At 47.0% G+C, this 20,931-nt stretch overlaps 1 protein-coding gene across 4 annotated transcripts in view; it reads left to right on the top strand.

Moving 5' to 3' along the window:
• Positions 1–892: 892 nt before the first annotated feature.
• The window catches only part of SLC25A37 (solute carrier family 25 member 37), a 35,942-nt gene continuing 15,903 nt past the window's right edge, over positions 893–20,931 (top strand). The window contains exons 1-2 of one of the 4 annotated variants that reach the window (XM_030552043.1): positions 1,028–1,087; positions 1,919–1,966. Coding sequence is in view for 1 of the 4 variants with exons in the window: in XM_030552040.1 (XP_030407900.1) it covers positions 914–1,087 (174 nt within the window). In the remaining 3 variants the exon portion in view is untranslated. Of the gene's footprint in view, positions 1,088–1,134; positions 1,267–1,918; positions 1,967–20,931 lie in introns of those variants that run through there. The other 3 variants (XM_030552040.1, XM_030552042.1, XM_030552044.1) reach the window with 3 other exon arrangements.

The following is a 20,931-nucleotide window of genomic DNA, read 5'->3' as shown; positions in this document are numbered from 1 at the left end:
AGTCTCTTGCAGGGAAGAGCCTGATCATGCATTACAGCTAGGATGACCAGACAGCAAGTGTGAAAAATCAGGACGGGGGTGGGGGTTAATAGGAGCCTATATACAAAAAAGACCCAGAAATCAGGACTGTCCCTATAAAATCAGGACATTTGGTCACCCTAACATGCAGGTCTCCTGCTTGTAGCCCACTCTTGTTCTTCAGCTCTTGCATGCAACTAGCCTGCTTCTAGCCCAGGAGTTGACAACCTTTCAGAAGTGGTGTGCCAAGTCTTCATTCACTCTAATTTAAGGTTTCATGTGCCAGTAATACTTTTAACTTTCTTAGAAGGGCTCTTTCTATAAGCCTATAATCTATAACTAAACTATTGTTGTATGTAAAGTAAATAAGGTTTTGAAAATATTTAAGAAGCTTAGTTTAAAATTAAATAAGATGCAGAGCCCCCCCCCCCCCCCCAGATCAGTGGCCAGGACCCAGGCACTATGAGTGCCATTGAAAATCAGCTCGTGTGCCACCTTCGGCACCCACGCCATAGGTTGCCTACCCCTGTTCTAGCCTATCCCTGTCCTCCAGTTCTTCCCCTTGCCCCTGCGTGTTGCTTCCCTACTGCCTCCACCCAGACCCTGCTGCAACTAAAGGGTGAGGGGGAGTGGGGAGAGTCTGCCTCACAGACCCCGCCCCCTCCCCTGCGATTTGCTGCCGCGCCTCTGAGCCACCCCGGTTTCCTTGTGCCATTGCAGCCGGGAGCTGACATCAGAATGGAGGGGAACTGCCCTTTCCAATCAGCGCCCAACTCAGCCTCTATGCCGGGCTGCCATTGGCGGAAGGAGCTGGGGGCGTGGCTCGGCTCTAAGAAGTGAGTGAACTATCTCCCTTCCCCCTCCCTACCCGCTTGTGCCTCGCTTGTTTGCGCCGATGGAGCTGAGCTGCGGCCGGCCCGCGGCGGCGCTGCCCGGGATGGAGGCCGAGAGCCCGGGCGAGGACTACGAGAGCCTGCCCAGCGGCGCCTCCCTCTCCACCCACATGACGGCCGGGGCGGTGGCAGGCATCCTGGAGCACACGGTCATGTACCCCGTGGACTCGGTCAAGGTGCGCGGCGCTGCAGGGCGCGGGCGGGGGGTGCGCCTCGCTGGCCTGGGGCCACTTGCTGCTCTTCCCAGGTGCGGGGGCTTGCTGCTCCCCCGCCCTCATGGTGTGGCACTTCTCTCGGCGTTGTTGCAAACGGGGTGTGCGTGTCCCTGGAAACGTGTATTAGTGCAGGCATTGGGGTGAGTGTATTCCCGTCTTTCCTCTGTGTGTGGATTGCAGTTTCTCCTGTCTCGGTGTGAGTGCTCCCTTTCCCTGCCGGTTGTTGCATCTATGGGGGAGTGAGTGTGCTTTCAACTTTCCAGTTGAAAATGCGCGAGGTTGCTGCCCTTCCCCCCCATCTCCCCTCTGCATTATGTTTCCTCCTCTTATGAGTCCTTGCATAAGGGAGGTGCCTCCCCCCCCAACCCCTTCTGCGTTGTAAATAGGTGGGCATCTATTTGTTATTTCTCCCTATGTATTATTCTGCGGTAAGGTAGAAGTTTTTCAGCCCCCCCCCCCCGCCACTTCCTTTCTGTCTTATTGCAAAACTGGGGCACATAGGGCATCATGGCCCCTCGTGGTTCTGTGCCATAGAATATGAAGTGGGCCTGGGGCGTGACTGCAGCGTCTAGTAGTAAACTCAAGAAAGCTGTCAGCCTGCCTGGGAAGAACTGTGTATCTTGGACTAATGTATGTGCTGCTCTAAACACGTGTGAGAGCCTTAGAAAAGAGCATGCAAGGAAGGGAGGGTTGCAACTCCTGCACTATGATCTGCAGCTGCAGCCTGAAAGAAGGTGCAAAGGGCTGTTGATCCTGCAACTGCATTTTACTCTTCTCTTACTGACTTTGAAGGGGCCCAAATAATGGGAAGGATGTCGCAGTGTTGTGTCTGAGGAGCAGGTGAGTGCAGCTTAGCTCATTGGAGCGGTGAAAGTCCATATTGTGTCATGTTCCTGCTTCACTTACATCAGGGAAGAGTTGGTTTGTCTTTTCAAGTGTCACGTTAATAACTTGGGTTGTGCAACCAACTGTGAACCTGTCTCTGGAACCTGTCGAATCCCTTTTCAAGGGCATTTTAACATGCTCTTCTTGCAGAGAAATCTTGTAAAGAAGGTGGTAGTACCAGCTGATGATTTTGGTTTAGGGGTTCTGAGGAGTGTGTCTCTCCAGGATGCTTGACGTAGGAGCCCAGGTTAGAGTGATCCAGGTGAGGGTCAAAAGTGGTGGGTCAACAGAAAGGAGCCAGAGTAGAATCCTTGTTTAAATGATGAGTGCATAGAGCCTAGCAGCAACCCTCTTTGCCCAGCGTAAGGGCAGAGTTTGATTAACGGATCTCAGTGGCCAAGTGCCATCTCGTCCCCTCTGATAAAACTGTTAGCTAACACTGTGGTTGTATGCATTCAGTCCTGACTTGTGTATATATATGCCCATCCAGGTTGGCTGCTGACTTCTGACAAGCTGCTAATATAGTAATATTGTTAGGAAAATAGACCCCCTGTTTGTGCTCCAGTCTACTCCAGGAGAAGTTATCATGTATGTTAGGACACTGAGGTTATTATTAACACCTCTATACGGAATGGAAGATTTTAAAGGTGTCTGAGGTTGTATGGATCTTGGAGTAATTATTTTGACTTTCAAAACTTGTTCTTGACTTCTTTTTAATTATATATCCATTCTCAAATAGACTGTAGCTTAAAATCTGCAAAAAAGGTATAAAGACTGCAAACAGTGTGATTTGTAAATGACAAAGACCTCATCAACATTTTGACACAGTGGATTTAGGAAGCAGGCAGGCTTAAGAACAGGAACAAAACAGGAGTAATGAAAGCTGGCAGAATTCTCCTGGCCCCAGATTTCATTGCAAATCCCAGTTTGCTGAAGGTTTGCAAAGCTGGACCAGTGTATGGCTTTTGGGTGGGGAAAAAAATGTGAAATTGATTAGCTTCATATGGTGTTTGTCTGAAACCAGACAACTCTGCAGTGAAATTAGTGGGTTGTAAATGGACACATCTGAGTCTAACTGCTCTGTGTATGACATCAGCCAAGTCCAGTGCAAAAGTAAAAAACTTAATTGGGAGGCTCAGTTTGCTTACAACAGAGGCCTGGGACTAACTATCAATAGGCAGGTATAATGAGCTTACTGTATTTTGCCAAGTCACGGTTAGTTGCACGTCACCACTCAGGACTTTCCGGTGTTATTCAAGAGGGCATTTCCTCTACTGGGAAATTGGTAGGGAGAGGGAGTAAATGAAAGTAATGTCTGTTTTCTTTTAAGTAGAGCTTCTCTGTAGCAAGGTTAAATACACTGAGGGTACGTCTACACTACGGGATTATTCTGATTTTACATAAACCGATTTTGTAAAACAGATTGTATAAAGTCGAGTGCGCGCTGCCACACTAAGCACATTAATTTGGTGGTGTGCATCCATGTACCAAGGCTAGCTTCACTTTCTAGAGCGTTGCACTGTGGGTAGCTATCCCATAGTTCCTGCAGTCTCCCCCACCCATTGGAATTCTGGGTTGAGATCACAATGCATGATGGAGCAAAAACAGTGTTGCGGGTGATTCTGGGTAAATGTCATCACTCAATCCTTCCTCCGTGAAAGCAACGGCAGACAATCATTTTGCACCCTTTTTCTCTAGATTGCCCTGGCAGATGCCATAGCATGGTAACCATGGAGCCCGTTTAGCCATTTTTCACTGACACTGTATGTGTACTGGATGTTGCTGACAGACATCGTACTGCAGTGCTACACAGCAGCATTCACTTGCCTTTGCAAGGTAGCAGAGACGTTTACCAGCCCTATTGCACGGTCTGTGGCTTTGGAAATTGGCGATGACGGGTACCAGTCATATTGTACCGTCTGCTGCTGTCATGGGTGCTCCTGACTGGCCTCGCTGAGGTCGGATGGGGGCACATGGACAAAAATGCGGGTGACTCCCCGGGTCATTCCCTTCTTTATGTTTTGTCTAAAAATAGTCAGTCCTGCCTAGAACATGGGGCAAGTCTACTAGAGAACCAGAGAGCACAGCCACTCCTGATCAGAGCCCCAGAGATCCCGCAGAAATGATGAGCTGCATGCCATTCTAGGGGGTGCCACTGCAACAACCCCACCCGTTGCTTCCCTCCTCCCCCAACCCTCCTGGACTACCATGGCAGTGTCCCCCCCTTTGTGTGATGAAGCAATAAAGAATGCTGGAATAAGAAACACTGACTTTTTAGTGAGAGAAAATGAGGGGGAGGCAGCCTTTAGCTGCTATGATATTCCAGGCAGGACATCTCCATTATTCATTAAAGGATGGAGGGAAAGAGGAGCACAGCCTCCAGCTGCTATGATAACGGTTACCAGCCCTATTGCACTATCTGCCAGGACTGAATCTCCAGGACACACAGCTTAAAAAAGGGAATGACCAGGAGACATTCCCATTTTTGCCCAGGTGCCCCCAGCCGACCTCACCGAGGCCAGCCAGGAGCACTCACAGGATGATGACGAGGACGGCTATCAGTCATTTTGTACCGTACTGTCTGCCACCGGGGAGGGGAGGGGAGAGGATGCTGCTGTTTAGCGCTGCAGCACCCTGTCTACCAGCAGCATCCAGGAGGCCAGAGGTCGGCAACCTTTCAGAAGTGGTGTGCTGAGTCTTCATTTATTCACTCTAATTTAAGGTTTCACGTGTCGGTAATACATTTGAATGGTTTTTAGAAGGTCTCTCTCTACAAGTCTATATATAATATAACAAACTAGTGTTGTATTGTAAAATAAACAAGGTTTTCAAAATGTTTAAGAAGCGTCATTTAAAATTAAATTAAAATGCTGATCGTACGCCCAGGGCCATCCTTAGGATTTATGGGGCCCTACGCAGTATTATTAAACTGGTGCCCCTGTGCCGGATGGCAGCCCAAGCTCACAGCCTGCTGGGGGAAGGGGGAGGAGGGACTTGACAGCAAAGGATAATGAGATGCCCGGCCTGCCTCATGGTGGTGGAGAGTCACAGTTCTCCGCAGAGAGTTCCATGCCCTCTCCCTCATGCAGAATGGACATGAAGAAAGTACCTAATTAAAAGCACTAAAATTTGGGAATAAAAAATGTCAGTCACAGGTTTTTTGATATGCCCTGAAGTTTGTCAGAGATTTATTTGCAAAAACTTCTTAGTAAGGGTGAGTCAGCTATCCTGCTGAATACAACATTACATATAATGGAATACATGATGCAGCTCTTCTCTGTTTTACATTTTCTTATTCAGTATTTCTAAGTTGAATTTATATTTTAAATGTACTCAAATCTTAAGCCAGCATTCCAGATTATTACATATTTAACTCACTGAAACAAAGACATTCTTTTAAATTAATCAGAGAGGTTTAGTGTTTTCATAACAATGTTCATTGCTTTTAGAAAAAGGGAACAGTAATTTACTTTGTGTGATCTCCATAACAAGAGACATGGTTATGAAACTTCACCAACTTTAAAAATATATGTTTCCAAAGATTTTAGGTATAACAAGGATTTTGTCTTACTAAGGTACTGATTTTGCTGGAGGGTTCTTTTAAAACTAGTTAGTTGGATAGTCAGAAGTAAAGAAAGGGCAACTCTTTGTCCAGCTATCTGGAAGGGAAGGACTGTTGTCCCTTTAAGGGCTCTCTTCAGTGGGGAGTGTGGGGAGAGGTGGTGAAGTGATGGACAGAAAGGACAGGAAGACTTGGAAGCACTTTTTTTTTTAACTATAGTAATTAAAATGTGTATTTTAGATAAGGGAGGTCTTTTGAAGGATTTATTTAAAAAACTGTATGTCTGAAGATCCACGCATTTAAGGCTAAAGATGATTGTGCATCTAAAACTCTATGCAAGCATTTTTTAGAAATGTGATTTTATAATCTTCACCAGCTCACTGATGAAATATTTTTAAAGCAAATTTTAAACTAAGGTCCTGTAGACTGACATGTTGTGTGTAAATATTACATTAATGCACAACTGTTTTTATCAGTAAAGTCAGAAACTGACAGTATAAAAATTTGTTTGGGCATAAGCTTTCATGGACATCGGATGAAATGGGTTCTAGTCCACAAAAGCTTATGCCCAAATAATTTGATAGTCTTTGAGGTGACACAAGGACTCGTCCATGTTTTTGCTGATACAGACTAACGGGACTACCACTCTGAAACCTGAGGCCTTGGCTACACTCACACTTTACAGTGCTGCAACTGGGGTGTGAAAAAACACCCCCCTGAGCGCTGCAAGATACAGTGCTGTAAAGCGTCAGTGTAATCAGGGCAGCAGCGCTGGGAGCGCGGCTCCCAGCGCTGCACGCTACACCTGTAAGGGATGTGGTTTACATGCAGTGCTGGGAGAGCTCTCTCCCAGCGCTGCCGCTCTGACTACACTCACACTTCAAAGCGCTGCCGTGGCAGCGCTCCCGCAGCGCTGCCGGGGCAGCGCTTTGAAATTCCAAATGTAGCCATACCCTCAGTATATACCTTGGGGTTGGCAAATGCCTGTTAAATGGCTTTATTACCCCTTGAATGTTGTGCTAGTAGGTCTGGCAGGCTGGAGGTTTTTTCACTTTTAACTACTAGATTCCCTCCCAAGGAAGAGTCACTAGGCTAGAGCAGCCATCTGTGGGAGCCTGCAGGAAGGGTCAAAACAGGGATAGGAAAACAAGAGGGTGGACACTAAGACCCAGTGGTGCCCCAAATTTTCAGGTGCCCTACGCAGCTGCCTATGTTGCCTATGCCTAAGGACGGCCCTGCGTACGCCCCCAGCCCGCTCAGCCCACTGCTGGTCTAGGGTTCTGTTCACCTAGGCCGGCAGTGGGCTGAGTGGAGCCTGTGGCTGGGACCTTCAGCTGGGAAGGGTCTGGCAGCCAGAACCCCAGACGGGCAGCGGGCTGTGCGGGGCCGACAGCAGGGACCCCAGACCGGTTGTGGGCTGAGTGGCTCAGCCCACTGCTGCTCAGGGGTTTCATCCTCCAGCTCCTGCCAGCTGGGATCCTGGCTGCCGGACCCGCTCAGCCCGCTGCCAGTCTGGGGTCCCGGCCCTGCCCACGCACAGTGGGTACCTACCTTCTCCCTGGTTCTGGCCCATTCTCTTCCTCTCTCTGCACTGAGCTGAGGGTGGGAGTGGAGCGAGCACAGGGCTGGGGGCGAAGGGTCTGGCCAGGAGCTAGAAAGAAGGAGGGGACTCAGGATTGGGGCAGGAGGTTTGAGTGTGGGGTCACTTACCTGGGCAGCTCCCATTTGGTGTGAGGGGTGCAGATGGGAATGTGACCCCCATTTGGTGCTCAGGGTAGGGGTGGGGATGTGCGGGGTGCATGGGATGTGGCGGGGCTGGGGATGTGGAGGGTGCAAGAGTCAGGGCAGAGGGCTGGGGGCATGTGAGGGGGTACAGGTGTCAGGGTAGGGAGGCTGGGTATGTGTAGGGGTGCCACAGTCAGGGCTGGGGTCACGGGGGGGTGTGAAGGAGTCAACAGAGAGCTGGGTGGTACAGGGCTCAGGGCAGAGGACTCTGTGTGTGTGTGTGTGTGTGTGTGTGTGTGTGTGTGTGTGTGTGTGTGTGTGTGTGTGTGTAGGGTCATCAGGGCAGAGGGCTGGGTGACTGCCCTCCCCCGAACCTTCAACCCCCCACTGCTCCTTGTCCCGACTACCCCCTCCTGGGACCCCAACCCCTATCTAAGCCTCTCTGCCCCTTGTCCCCTGACTGCCCCCCTAGGACGTTACTCCCTACCTGTCCCCTGACTGCCCCAACCCTTATGCACACCCCCACATCCAGATAGACCCCCTGGACTCCCATGCCTATCTAATCGCTCCCCGCTCCCTGACAGGATCCCCAGAACTCTGGACCCATAGAACCCCGCTACCTGCTCCCTGCCTGCCCCAACCCCTCTCCACACCCCTACCTCCTGACAATCCCCCCAGAACTCCCGATTTATCTAACCCCTCCCAGCTCCTTGTCCCCTGACCACCCTCTCTAGAGATCCCCCCCATCCTAACTGCTCCCCCAGGACCCTCTTTGCTCCCTATCCACCCCCCAAACAGACCTCGGGACTCCCGTTCCCCCGTCCAACCCCCCCCCACTCCCTGACTGCCCCTTCCAGAGCCCTCACCACTAACCCCCCCCCGGGACCCCACCCCCCATCCAACCCACCCTGCTCCTTGTCCCTTGACTGCCCCCACCCCTTACTCAGCCCCCCCGGCCCCTTACCATGAGGCTCCCCACTCATCTGGAGCCCTGCTGCCGCCCCTCAGAGCAATGTGCGCGCAACAGCAGGGCTCTGGATGAGCAGGGAGAGTTTTTACCTCTCCACGGAGCCAAACGCCCCACAGGAGCGTGCAGCCCCAGCCCCCAGAGCGCTGCACGCACGGCGGCAGGGCTCTGGGGGAAGGCAGGGGAGGGGTCAACGGTTTGCTGCGCTCGGCTGGCGCTCCGGTCCGGGACCGCGGACCCCGCGGCTTGCCCCATCGGCAGGATTTTTAATGGCATGCAGAGTCCCAGCAGGCAGCCGCGTGCCATTAAAAATTGACTTGCGTGCCATAGGTTGCCGACCCCTGCAGTAGACGTGCGGTGACATTGAAAAGAGGCAAGAAACAATTTTTTTCCCTTTTCTTTGAGGGGAGGAGGGGAGGTCGATTGACAACATATTCCTTGAACCACTGGTGACAATGTTTTTGACCTTCAGGCATTGGGAGCTCAGCCAAGAATGCAAATGCATTTCGGAGACTGCAGGAACTGTGGGATAGCTCGAGTCCTCAGTCCCCCCTCCCTCCCTCCATGAGTGTCCATTTGATTCTTTGGCTTTCTGTTACGGTTGTCACACAGCACTATGTTGAGTCCCTGCCCTGCTGTGGCCTCTGTCTATCAGTCTGGAGACTTTTTCAAATGCTTTGGCATTTTGTCTTCTGGAACGGAGCTCTGATAGAACAGATTTGTCTCCCCATACAGCCATCAGATTCAGTATCTCCGGTACGGTCCATGCTGGAGCTCTTTTTGGATTTGGGACTGTATGGCCACCTGTGCTGATCAGCGCTCCATGCTAGGCAAGCAGGAAATGAAATTCAAAAGTTCGCAGGGCTTCTCCTGTCTACCTGGCCAGTGCATCCGAGTTCAGATTGCTTTCCAGAGCGGTCACAATGGTGCACTATGGGATACTGACCGGAGGCCAATGCCGTCGATTTGCGGCCACACTAACCCTAATCCGACATGACAATACCGATTTCAGCGCTACTCCGCTTGTTGCGGAGGAGTACAGAAATCGGTTTTAAGAGCCCTTTATATCGATATAAAGGGCTTCGTTGTGTGGACGGATGCAGGGTTAAATCGGTTTAACGCTGCTAAATTCAGTATAAATGCGTAGTGTAGACCAGGCCTGAGATCTGTGTCATGGTGAAGTGGAATGACAGTCCTAAATTGCTTCACAGTCTGATTACTAAGAGTGTAAAGTTTTCTCTGATGGATGGGGTGACAACTTTGATTGTAATACTTCACACTTAGAAGGCACTCTCCATCAGAAGATCTCAAAGCACTTTAAGGTAGATACTGAAACTGAGGCACAGAACATAAGCAAATAGCCCAAAGTCTCACAGTGCCACTGCTGGGAATAGAATTCAGACATTCAGGTTCCTGGTTTTGTGCTCTGCTTACAGTGGAAGGCAGTATTATCTAGTATCTCATTTCTCAAACCCTGGTGTGTTAAGAATGAAAACTGACAACAATGAATTGCCAAAAAAACCCCTTTTTCTCTAGCAAAATTTTTTTTATTTTAAGCTATTTGATTTCTCTCTCTTAATCACATACACCTAATTCTATTTGCATGTTCCCTTTTCATCGTCAGACATTGCCAATCTGTTACACGGCAAATTATATACATGTAGGGGTCACTTGCCCAGCACTGAAGTGCAGCCACTTGTGGAGCGTAACGCAACAAACTGTGATCCTCACCCTCTTGCAGCACTGTTGGAAGCTGCAGTTGCTCAATAGGCAGAAAATAGGTAGGCCATACCACTTACATGGCCAAATTCTGCCATCATATATCCCATTTGGGATTGCACAGGTTTAATGGCAAAACTCGGTTTCTGTAGGCTGCTCTTAGACAGTGTTGCCCAGTGGCTAGAACACTGGACTGGCGGTCAGGAGACATAGGTTCTATTCCTGGCTCTGAGTGACCCTGGGCTGCTAGCCCTTTTGTGTCTCAGTTTCCCCATCTAAAATGGGGATAATGATCCTTACCTCCCTTATAAAGCGCTCTGAGAGCTACTCTTGAAAAGCTTTACGTAAGAGCTAGGTGTGACGTTGAGCCACCATGCTTGCTTGTACAGCAGAATTTGGAAGTTCAAGATGCTGTGTACAGTTTCTTTCCTAAAGGTTTATGATGCCACAAAGAAACTGCAGGACACTTCGCTGGAGTTTATTGGTGTCTCATTGCTGCTCCTGTGCCAGGTAAAACGAAAGGAGCGGAGCCCATTTCAGCAACAGTATATGAAGAAATGATAGCAGTGACGATGCCAAGGACTTTCCCTACCATCTATTTCCTGGAACTTCCCAGCTGCTATGAACTCTTGTTATATCTCTGATCATAATTTTCATTGCTAAGGGTGTCCTTTTTAATAGCTTAATTCAAAGCTTCCTCTCGTAAAGGTTGTTTCAGATAGCCAGGTGTTCTGTGCAGACTTCAGTAGCAACAGCTGCGCTACAGCAAACTGCAAAAAATGAAAAGTGCTCTGTAGGAGCAGGGTGGTAAAACATTGCTTCCATCTGTAGGTCTTGGAGCATTTTACAAAGGAGGAGGTCTGTATCATTCCAAAGAGGGGAAGTAACTTGCCCAAGGACACCCAGCAGACTGGACACCCAGAGCCAGGAGTAAAAATAGATCTCTTGAGTCCTGTTTCAGTGCTCTATCCACTAGACGACTGTCTCTGTTCTATCATTCTGCATCTGACCCCACAGACCAGCCACACTCCTGTCCAGTACTATACTTAGCACCAAATGGAAGGGTGATTCTGTGATTAAGGCAATGTACTGGGACTTTGGAGATCTGAGTTTAATTCCTGACTCTGCCACAAACTCCCTGTGTGCCCTTGGACAAGTCACTTTGTTGGTGTCTGTTTCACAGTCTATAAAGTGAGGATGATAATCCTTCTCTTGTGTACTTTGATCATAAACTCTTTTTAAGGTGGGGAGCATTAGGTGCCATGTATTTGTATGTGGCCTAACGCAATTGATCTTGGGTCTCAATGGGGGCCTCTAGGTAATACTATATTACTAATAAAGCACTTGAAATCTGACTTTTCAAGTGCACTGGGTAAGTATTATCCCTTTCTCTCCGATGAAGAAACTGACACAGAGTTTGATTAGCTTGCCAAAGGCCTCAAAGCAAGTCTGTCAGAGCTAGAATTAGAAATCAGAAGTTTGTGTCTCAGTACTGTGGTCTGATACAGTTTGGGAAAGTTCATGTTTGACAGGGTAAGCCAAAGCTTTCATCTTGTTCTGAGAACCTCTTCCTTTAGTACGGATTATATTGGGGGATGAGAAGATCACCCGCAGTGACATTGAAACTAGTATATTAGTACAGTTGCCTGTTAAAAGCAGGAGGTTTCCAAGTATGTATAGGCATTTTATACCAAGGAAATCATGTGGCTGGAGTTGATAGGTTACATTAAGAGCATTTGACACGGCTACAGTCTGGCTGAGTATGTATTCCATGTCTTGGACTGTTGAAAAACATGGCTTAAAGTGACTGTCTATTGGTAATAGAAATGGTCAGTGTCACAGCAATAATCTTAGAGACACAAAAAGGACAGGAGTACTTGTGGGACCTTAGAGACTAACAAATTTATTTCAGCATAAGCTTTCGTGGGCTACAGCTCACTTCTTCGGATGCATAGAATGGAACACACAGACAGAAGATATTTATACATACAGAGAACATGAAAAGGTGGAAATATGCATACCAACTGTAAAGAGTCCAATCAATTGAGATGAGCTGTTATCAGCAGGAGAAAAAAAAGCAACAACTAACCTTTGAAGTGATAATCGAGATAACCCATAGAAGGTGTGAGAAGAACTTAACATAGGGAAATAGATTCAATTAGTGTAATGACCCAACCATTCCCAGTCTCTGGGCTTGTCTACATCAGAAAGTTGCAGCGCTGGTGAGGGAGTTACAGCGCTGCAACTTAGGAGGTGTACACATCTGCAGGGCACCACCAGCGCTGCAACTCCCTGTTTGCAGCGCTGGCCGTACTCCCGTTTTGTCTCAGGTGTAGAGGATCCAGCGCTGGTGATCCAGCGCTGGTAATCAAGTATAGACACTTACCAGCGCTTTTCTTGACCTCCGTGGAATAAGCAGGTATCCCAGCATACCTGAGGAAGCCTCTGGTAATCAAGCTGGTCTCCTTCCCCAGCTTGCTCTCGCGTTCCCCGAACCCCGAGCAAGCAGGTCTCCTTCCCTGCGGTTTGCAGGGTGGTTCGGGGAACGAGAGAGCAAACCGGGAAAGGAGACCAGCTTCGCCGCGGTTTGCTCTCGCGTTCCCCGAACAAGCAGGTCTCCTTCCCTGCGGTTTGCAGGGTGGTTCGGGGAACGCGAGAGCAAACCGCGGCGAAGCTGGTCTCCTTTCCCGGTTTGCTCTCTCGTTCCCCGAACCCCCGAACAAGCAGGTCTCCTTCCCTGCGGTTTGCAGGGTGGTTCGGGGAACGCGAGAGCAAACCGCGGCAAAGCTGGTCTCCTTCCCCGGTTTGCTCTCGCGTTCCCCGAACCCCCGAGCAAGCAGGTCTCCTTCCCTGCAGTTTGCAGGGAGGTTCGGGGAACGCGAGAGCAAACCGCGGCGAAGCTGGTCTCCTTCCCCGGTTTGCTCTCGCGTTCCCCGAACCCCCCTTGAAGCCGCCCAACAGCGCTGCAGTGTGGCCACATCTAACACCACTTGCAGCGCTGGTTGCTGTAAGTGTGGCCACTCTGCAGCGCTGGCCCTATACAGCTGTACTAATACAGCTGTAACAACCAGCGCTGCAAAATTTTAGATGTAGACATGGCCTCTGTTTAAACCCAAGTTAATTGTATCTAATTTGCATATTAATTCGAGTTCAGCAGTCTATCTTTGGAGTCTGTTTTTGAAGTGTTTTTTGTTGCAAAATTGCCACATTCAGGTCTGTCACTGAGTGGTTAGAGAGGTTGAAGTGTTCTCCCACTGGTTTTTGAAAATTATGTTTCCTGATTTCAGATTTGTGACCATTTATTCTTTTGAGTAGAGACTGTCCAGTTTGGCCAATGTACATGGCAGAGGGGCATATATCACATTGGTAGATGTGCAGGTGAACGAGCCCCTGATGGCTTGGTGATTAGGTCCTTAGAGAGACAGACTTTCCAGCAGATCGCTCGTAATAAAATGTGTTGGTTGTGACGCTAAATTTCCATCTTCTGAAAAAAATTCACTGAACATTACTTACAAGAAGACTGATTAATTTCTGTTTATACTTATGTAATGCTAGTGGTGAAATATATGGATTAACTTTGTGCAACTTCCAGGAAAATACTTTATAAACTAACAAAATGTCCGGACGGGAGGGAGGGAGGGAGTGTGTGTGTGTGTGTGTGTGTGTGTATTTATTTGGAGTTCTCTTATTTTGTGTTAAGAGGTCCTTAATTTGACATGCAATTTATTGAAGTAAATTAAGCTCTGATTCTTCTGTTGTTGTTTTTAGGTAGAAAATTACATACTTGTTTGGATTTTTATTGCTCTACAAGAAGTGTCTGTCAGTGTTCTTGGTCCCCTTGAAAATCTTTAAGAAATACACTAACAAATAAACAGAAGTATTACTTACCCCAGCTCAGGTCAAATAACCCAGGGACAAGATAGCACAGAGTAACCAACCCACCGCATTCCTCTACCACCACTACCTACTCCTGGCCAGCACCTCTCTCCTCCACGTGCTAAAGTAAATCCGATTTCCCACAGATCTCACAATGACTTTAGAGTTTCTCAAACTTTTTGTCGTGTGAACCTCGCCTCTTCCCACTGGTGCCTGAACAGTATTCCAGTGACAGATATAACAATTGTTTTCATGAACGTGTTTTAGGAGGATAATGTATCTTTAACTCTTTTAATGCAATTTCTTAATTGGAAATGAGGGGGCAACTTGTGACCCATGTGCAAAGTGCTCTGCAGACCACACTAGGGAATGCACTGCTCAAAAGCCACTACTGTAATGTGTCACCTGCTTAAATTGCTGTGCTGCTTTGATCAGCACATGGCAATGGCATACATCAGTTGAGGACTGCAGTGAAGAAATTGGTGTATCACGGGGGTTTCTCAAATCTTCTAGTATACTGATCCTCCTATCTGCTACCCTTCCCAATCCTGATTCTGTACCTTCTTGTCTTTGAGAAGCATTTGCAACACAGCTTCAGAACCACTGCTCTATTCCTATATTGACTGAAAAGGGTAGCAGTGGTAGCTCTGAGCTAGGGAGTAAGAATCTTGTGAAGGGGCTAGTAAGTAGAAATTCAATACTGAACTAGCCTGAAAGTAAAACTTGGGGGTTAAACTGGTGTATGCAGCATTGAATTTCCTTTTTTTCCTTTAATAAATAGTTACTATGGCTCTGCTTTGCAGCTTTTCATAAGTATCAGAAAGGGTTAAATAAAATCTACATTGCAGATGAAAGCTTCCTCCTTTGTTTGAAGGCCTGGGTCATGAAACAGGAACTGAACTAATGCAATGCTTAGGGCAGGACTAATCCAGAATGTGGTAGGAAGTCCAGTAGCCAAATCTCTTGTAATAGCCACATGCTGACTAACAGCGCTAGGGAGGTCATATCTGGCTCAAAGGAGAACTTCAAAACTCTTTCTTAAATGGTTAAAGATCTTAAATGATCAGCAATGTCTAGAATTTCTTGGGGGTGGGGGGAGGGAAATTAAAATAAAAATTTGAATTTGTCTTCTTTCAGTTGCCTGCCCAGACCAAACAAATAATTGCGGATACCACTGTATGATGTTGCCTAAGAGATTTATCCGACTCCCATTGACTTCAGTGGACTTTGGATCAGGCATTAAATGCACTCATCAAATGGATATATAGTGCGTCCTTATAACAGGTTGAATGTATCCTGGTACATGAAGGGTGTTAGATAATCCAGCCAGTCATGTACATTGTTCGTGTCTTTTCTGCAAGGATTTCAGTGGCTTGTTTTCAGCATTGCATCCTTTAGGTAAACTTAAACCAGCTTAACTGGATAATCTTAATTGTTCTATAGGTTTTTGCTGCTTATGCAATGAGGATTATTTTAAGTGGCCAGGAGTAAAACTCTTTCTTGATCACCTAAGTAATAAGGATGTGAGGTTTTTAAAGAATCTTTTGCTGACTTCACACAGGCATCTGAAAAGGTGGAGCAGCCAACCTCAGCACCAAGTTGCAGTGTCTGAGGCTGTCTCTCTATGCTCCAGACTTCTGCTGATATAGGCCTTGGCTACACTCACACTTTACAGCGCTGCAACTGGGGTGTGAAAAAACACCCCCCTGAGCGCTGCAAGATACAGCGCTGTAAAGCATCAGTGTAATCAGGGCAGCAGCGCTCCCAGCGCTGCACGCTACACCCGTAAGGGATGTGGTTTACATGCAGCGCTAGGAGAGCTCTCTCCCAGCGTTGCCGCTCCGACTACACTCACACTTCAAAGCGCTGCCGTGGCAGCGCTCCCTTTGAAATTCCAAATGTAGCCATACCCATAGCTGCTGTGTTGACAGGGATAGGAAGAGCTGTGGTCCCTGACGGACACAGCTGTGCTTGGAAAAGCCCCTAGTATTAGATGCAGTTACATTGACAAAGCCACACTTCTCTTGGTATAGCTTGTTTGACTTGGGAGACGTGTGTGCAGGCGTAGGGTGTGTGTGGAGGGTGTGAGAGACATGAGCTATACTCGTGCAAGTGCAGCTTTCCTGGTATAGCACACTGTTAATGCCTAGTTCCTGGTGTAGATGTGGCTTATGCAAATTGCAGCTTATGGTAGTTTCCACATATGCATTCAGAACCTCTCAAATCTAATAAGATAACTGCTGCACAATTCCTGTCTCTTGAGGTACTGCTAGTTGAGTTACTGCGCACTTCGGATGGATCCGATCACTCTAATACAAGGAATTAATATTGCAAGAAATCACGACAGGTGCAAAAATACAAAAAGAAACATTGAAACATCTTGGCTAGGGAAATATACACCTGTTAGTCTCCCCCACCACTCTGAGTCCTAACCTCATGACTGAGATGTACATTAGTCGGCAACTATATAGCCACTACTGCAGCTTTCTAAATGTAGAAGTATGTTCAGGTGTATCTTAGCGCTTACAGGAAGGCTCAGTGCAGAAGAATGTACAGCAAACTGTTTTCCACACAGCTCTGCAGAGTTGATGTCAAAACAATAATTACTTATCCGGTGCTGCAAGTGTGAAATCCAATATGGCCCCTACTCTGAAGAATTTTAGGTCTAAAAGTCTTGATTGTAGACATCTGGTTCTTGGGGGGAGAAGGGGACAGGAGGAGAGAGGGAACAAGGATTATAGTTACCAGGGCACAAGGTTGCTTTGACAGTGCAGTACATGTCTTGCTCTCCTGGAACCTGGGCTCACATCCCTGGCTTTGTTATAGGCTTCCTCTGTGATCTCTGGCAAGTTGCTTAGATTACATGGACACAGCAAAGGGAGGGGAAAAAAACCCATGCAGCAGTGGGTCTCAGAGCTTGGGCCAGCTGACTTGGGCTTGCAACTGCAGAGCTAAAGATAGCGGTGCAGACTTCTTCTGCTTGGACTGGAGCCTAGGTTGAAAGACTCTTCCCACACCAGCTTTTAGAACTCGGGTTCCAGCCCGAGTGGGAGCATCTAGATGCTTATTTTTTATGCCCTGCAGCATGAACCTTTGTCCCTTGACCCAGTCTGAGACTCTCAGCTGCCCAGCTGTTTTTGCTATGTAGACATAACCTAAGTCACTTGTGTGTATGGTCACAGAAGAAGTCCTGCAGTGTGAGCCTGAATCAGTTGACTTAAGCTCTTAGACTCACTGCTGTGGGTCTCTTTTTGCTATGTAGACACATCCTTAATCTCATTGTACCTCAGTTTATTCATTTGTAAAATGGGGATGCTACAGCTTTTCTCCCGTTCCTTGTCTCGTCTCTTCAGATTATAACAGAACTCCTGCACAGAGAAGCTTACTGTATGTACAGCACCTAGCGAAGTGATTCCTGAACTTGATTGGAGACTTCAGCTGTTACTGTAAATCAAATAAATTGAGAGTGAATTAACGTGCCAGTCCTCTTTGCTCCAAAACAGTGAAGGACACTTTGTGGGATGGGGAAACTTAACTCCTTTCAGATTAAACAAGACTTCTCAGGTATGTGCCTGCATGTAGACTTCCAAGTTAAGGTGACACTTAAAGAGAAAACAACTGTTTAGGTTCACTGCAATTAAAACTTCATTCAGAACAATATCTAGCTCTTGATAAGATCTCAGAGCATCTTACAAAGAGCTATGTAAGGAGATAAGTATCATTCTCCCCCCATTGCAAATGGGGAAACTGAGGCACAGAGGCAGGTAACTTGCCCATGATCACCCAATAGGTCAGTGGCAGAGCTGAGAATAGAACCCAGGTCTCCAGAGTCCTAATCCAGTGCACTGTCCATCTCATATAAACTTATTCCTGGCTGCTCTTAGCATAAACCAATCAGAAGGAGGTAAGGTGCTTGGCATCTCACAGGGTCAAGCTCTGTTTTAATGATACACTTTTTTTGCATTGTTTGACACTTGCTGCTTTGGACAAGATAGAACACAGAGCATCACTGATAACATGCGTCTGACAAAGTGGGTATTCACCCACGAAAGCTTATGCTCCAATACATCTGTTAGTCTTAAAAGTGCCACAGGACCAGTGGCGGCTCTAGACATTTCGCCGCCCCAAGCACGGCGGCATGCCGCAGGGGGCGCTCTGCCGGTCGCTGGTCCCGCGGCTCCAGTGAACCTCCCGCAGGCATGCCTGCGGAGGGTCCGCTGGTCCCGCGGTTCCACCGAAGCTGCAGGACCAGTGGATCCTTCGCAGGCATGCCGCCGAGGGCTGCCTGTCTGCTGCCCTCTCGGCAACGGGCAGAGCGCCCCCCACGGCATGCTGCTCCAAGCATATGCTTGGCGTGCTGGGGCCTGGAGCCGCCCCTGCACAGGACTTTCTGTTGCTTTTTACTGATAACATTGTTTTGTTCGTGAGTAAACATTAATTCCTTTTAAAATTCTGGATTGGACAAAGAATGTGTTCTAGCCTGTGCAAAAAGAGCGGACAGGAGCTGCATGCTTGTGAACCTGTGAGACTACAGAGGGTGTGGCACAGAGGTATTTCAAAATTCCTTTAGTGCTTTGCGTGCAGTCACATGTTTTCATTAGTGCTGAAGATTGGTTGCCTTTGAAAACTGAGTTGTCTTTTCATGCTTTTGTTTGGCATGGGGTTTAACTAATCAGGCTTCCCTGGTTTTCAGCCAAGACTCTGGATGTACTGTTTGAGTGATCTAAAATTTATAAAACAAATCTGGCCCAGTGAATATCAAAGCAACTGAGCCTGGATGTCAGTAATAGCTGTGGTCTAAGGCCCTGATCCAGCAACGTTTGTGTGCATACTTCACTTTAAATAGTCATTACTCCCATTGACTTTATTGAGGGCTGGTCTGAATGAGGAAATTGACCAGAAGAGCTGTTGTGGAATAAATTATTGCAGAATAAATATTCCACAATAGCTCCCCTAAATGGACCTTTATTCTAGAATAATTGACTCACCCACAAAGCAGAATAGTTGTTCTGCAATAAAATCACCTTGGTTCTGGAATAGTGTCTACATGGGAAACTATTCTGGAACAGTCTATTCTGCATTAGGTGTTCTGGTCGGTTTTCCCAAGTAGGCAACTTTCAGGACTGCATGTGAGGCCTGGTCTGCACTAGAAAAGGTTTGCTGGTGTTGCTGTTCCAGCAACACCTATGTGTAGACACAGTTTTTAAGCTATACCTGCAAAAGAACCCTTGCTGGCATCAGTTCCCTGAACAAAATAAGCTGGAAAAGTGCTTTTTCCCACCTGGTATAAGTGGCTGCACTAGGGCTTTGCTGCTATAAAAGTGTCACAAAAATCACACTCCTAACAGACACTACTGCTGAAATTTAAGCGTAGACCTAGCCTGAGTCAAGCTAAGCACGTGTGTTTGCAGGATCTGGGGCCTCAAGTGGCATTTGTATGCACTGACAATCATAGCAATTAAAACTCTGAGATGGGGCAAGGTAAAGCCATTGGACATTTTGAATAAATTACTGTGCCTGTTAAGTCCCTAGTCATTAAAACTACTTTTTTTTAAAGAGTCTCATCAACTTGGCTTCTGACTTTCCTTTTGAACTTGCTTGGATGCTGAAGAAATGACAGGAAGAGAAAGTGAAAATGTGTCATATTACATGGATAGTGACAGTAATATGCTAGCCCAATGGAGCAATGTTTGGGTTGCATAACCGTCAGGGAAAGGTGTTTTTTTGTTTTTTTTTAATAGTAATTTTGATTATTTTTAAAGAATTTCTATAAATAGAAGATTAGATTCTGTGAATTTTCTCTTGGAACATAGTTATTACTTGTATTTAAATAGCTCTCAAAGCACTCTACAAAGGCAACTAAACATATTTTAAGATGGGTATTTGAAAACTGAGGCACAGGGAAGGGAAAACTGCTTTCCCAAGGTTGCCCGTTGAGCTTGGGAGCATAACCCAGGAATCTTGAGCCCAGTCCTGTGTTTACAATTAGAGCAACTGGCACCTAGTGTCCCTTACATAGATGGCCTTTTATGACTTGTCAGGGCAGATGTTTAAAATCAACTAACATGATTCCAAAATAGACTGGAGGGTGGCTATTCCTAGTGTCAAGTCAATGGTGGCGTGAAGCCTCTTTGACAGAAATCATGATACTCTTCCCCCCTCCCCCCCCAGCCTCATTAAGACACTGGTTAATTTACTTTACTTTCCCCGTTAAATCTTTAGGTTGTCTTTGTTTTTTTTTTCAGAGTGGTAGCCGTGTTAGTCTGCATCAGCAAAAAAGAACGAGTACTTGTGGCACCTTAGAGACTAACACGTTTATGCTCAAATAAATTTGTTAGTGTCTAAGGTTCCACAAGTACTCCTTGTTCTTTTTGATTTTTTTGTTTGATTTCTCCATCCCCCACCTTTTTAAATAAATAAAAAAAAAACCCCAGCGCTTTTCAATTAGAGCAGTGAGTACAGTTTGGTATGGGGTTGTTAAAGGAACCTGATTAAACTTCAGAAACAGTCTGGGGAGGGGAAACTTGTGTAACGCTTACTGTGCTTTGGTTCATGATCCTGCACCTGAGTCATAAATTACCACCTATGGGTGGTAGTAGGTTTTTATTTATTTATTTGGACTTTAGCCGAACTTCCTCTGTTTTTTGGCGTTAATTCAGGAATTCAGGTTTTCCACTTGACAGAATTAGCACCCTCCTGTGCCCAGCGAATCTTAGGGAGGGTCAAAGTAACCATTGTTTTATAACAGGCAAAAGGCTAGCTGAATTTTAGATGCTTTTGCAGTAAGCAGGGGAAGTTCTGACATGCTTTGTAACTAGATGCGTAAGCCCTTTTTTTCTTTACCTTTGGATTCGACTGAGCATGGTGCGAAGTGTTGGCTTATATAATAAAGGCGTGTTTTATAGTATCATTAAAGGCTTGCTGCCTAATCTCTGACTTTTTTAAAATTAGGTAGTCTGTTCTCAGTGTGACTGCTTTAGAGCATATGACGACACATGGCCAGGGAGGAAGCATAGTCTTGTGGTTAAGGCACTTGAGAGATCTGGATTTAATTCCTGGCTCTGCTGCGGC

Source organism: Gopherus evgoodei, chromosome 2 (assembly GCF_007399415.2).
Source record: "Gopherus evgoodei ecotype Sinaloan lineage chromosome 2, rGopEvg1_v1.p, whole genome shotgun sequence".
NCBI classification, from domain to species: domain Eukaryota; kingdom Metazoa; phylum Chordata; order Testudines; family Testudinidae; genus Gopherus; species Gopherus evgoodei.
The sequence above is the reverse complement of the archived record's forward strand: the minus strand, read 5'-3'. Positions and strand labels throughout refer to the sequence as shown.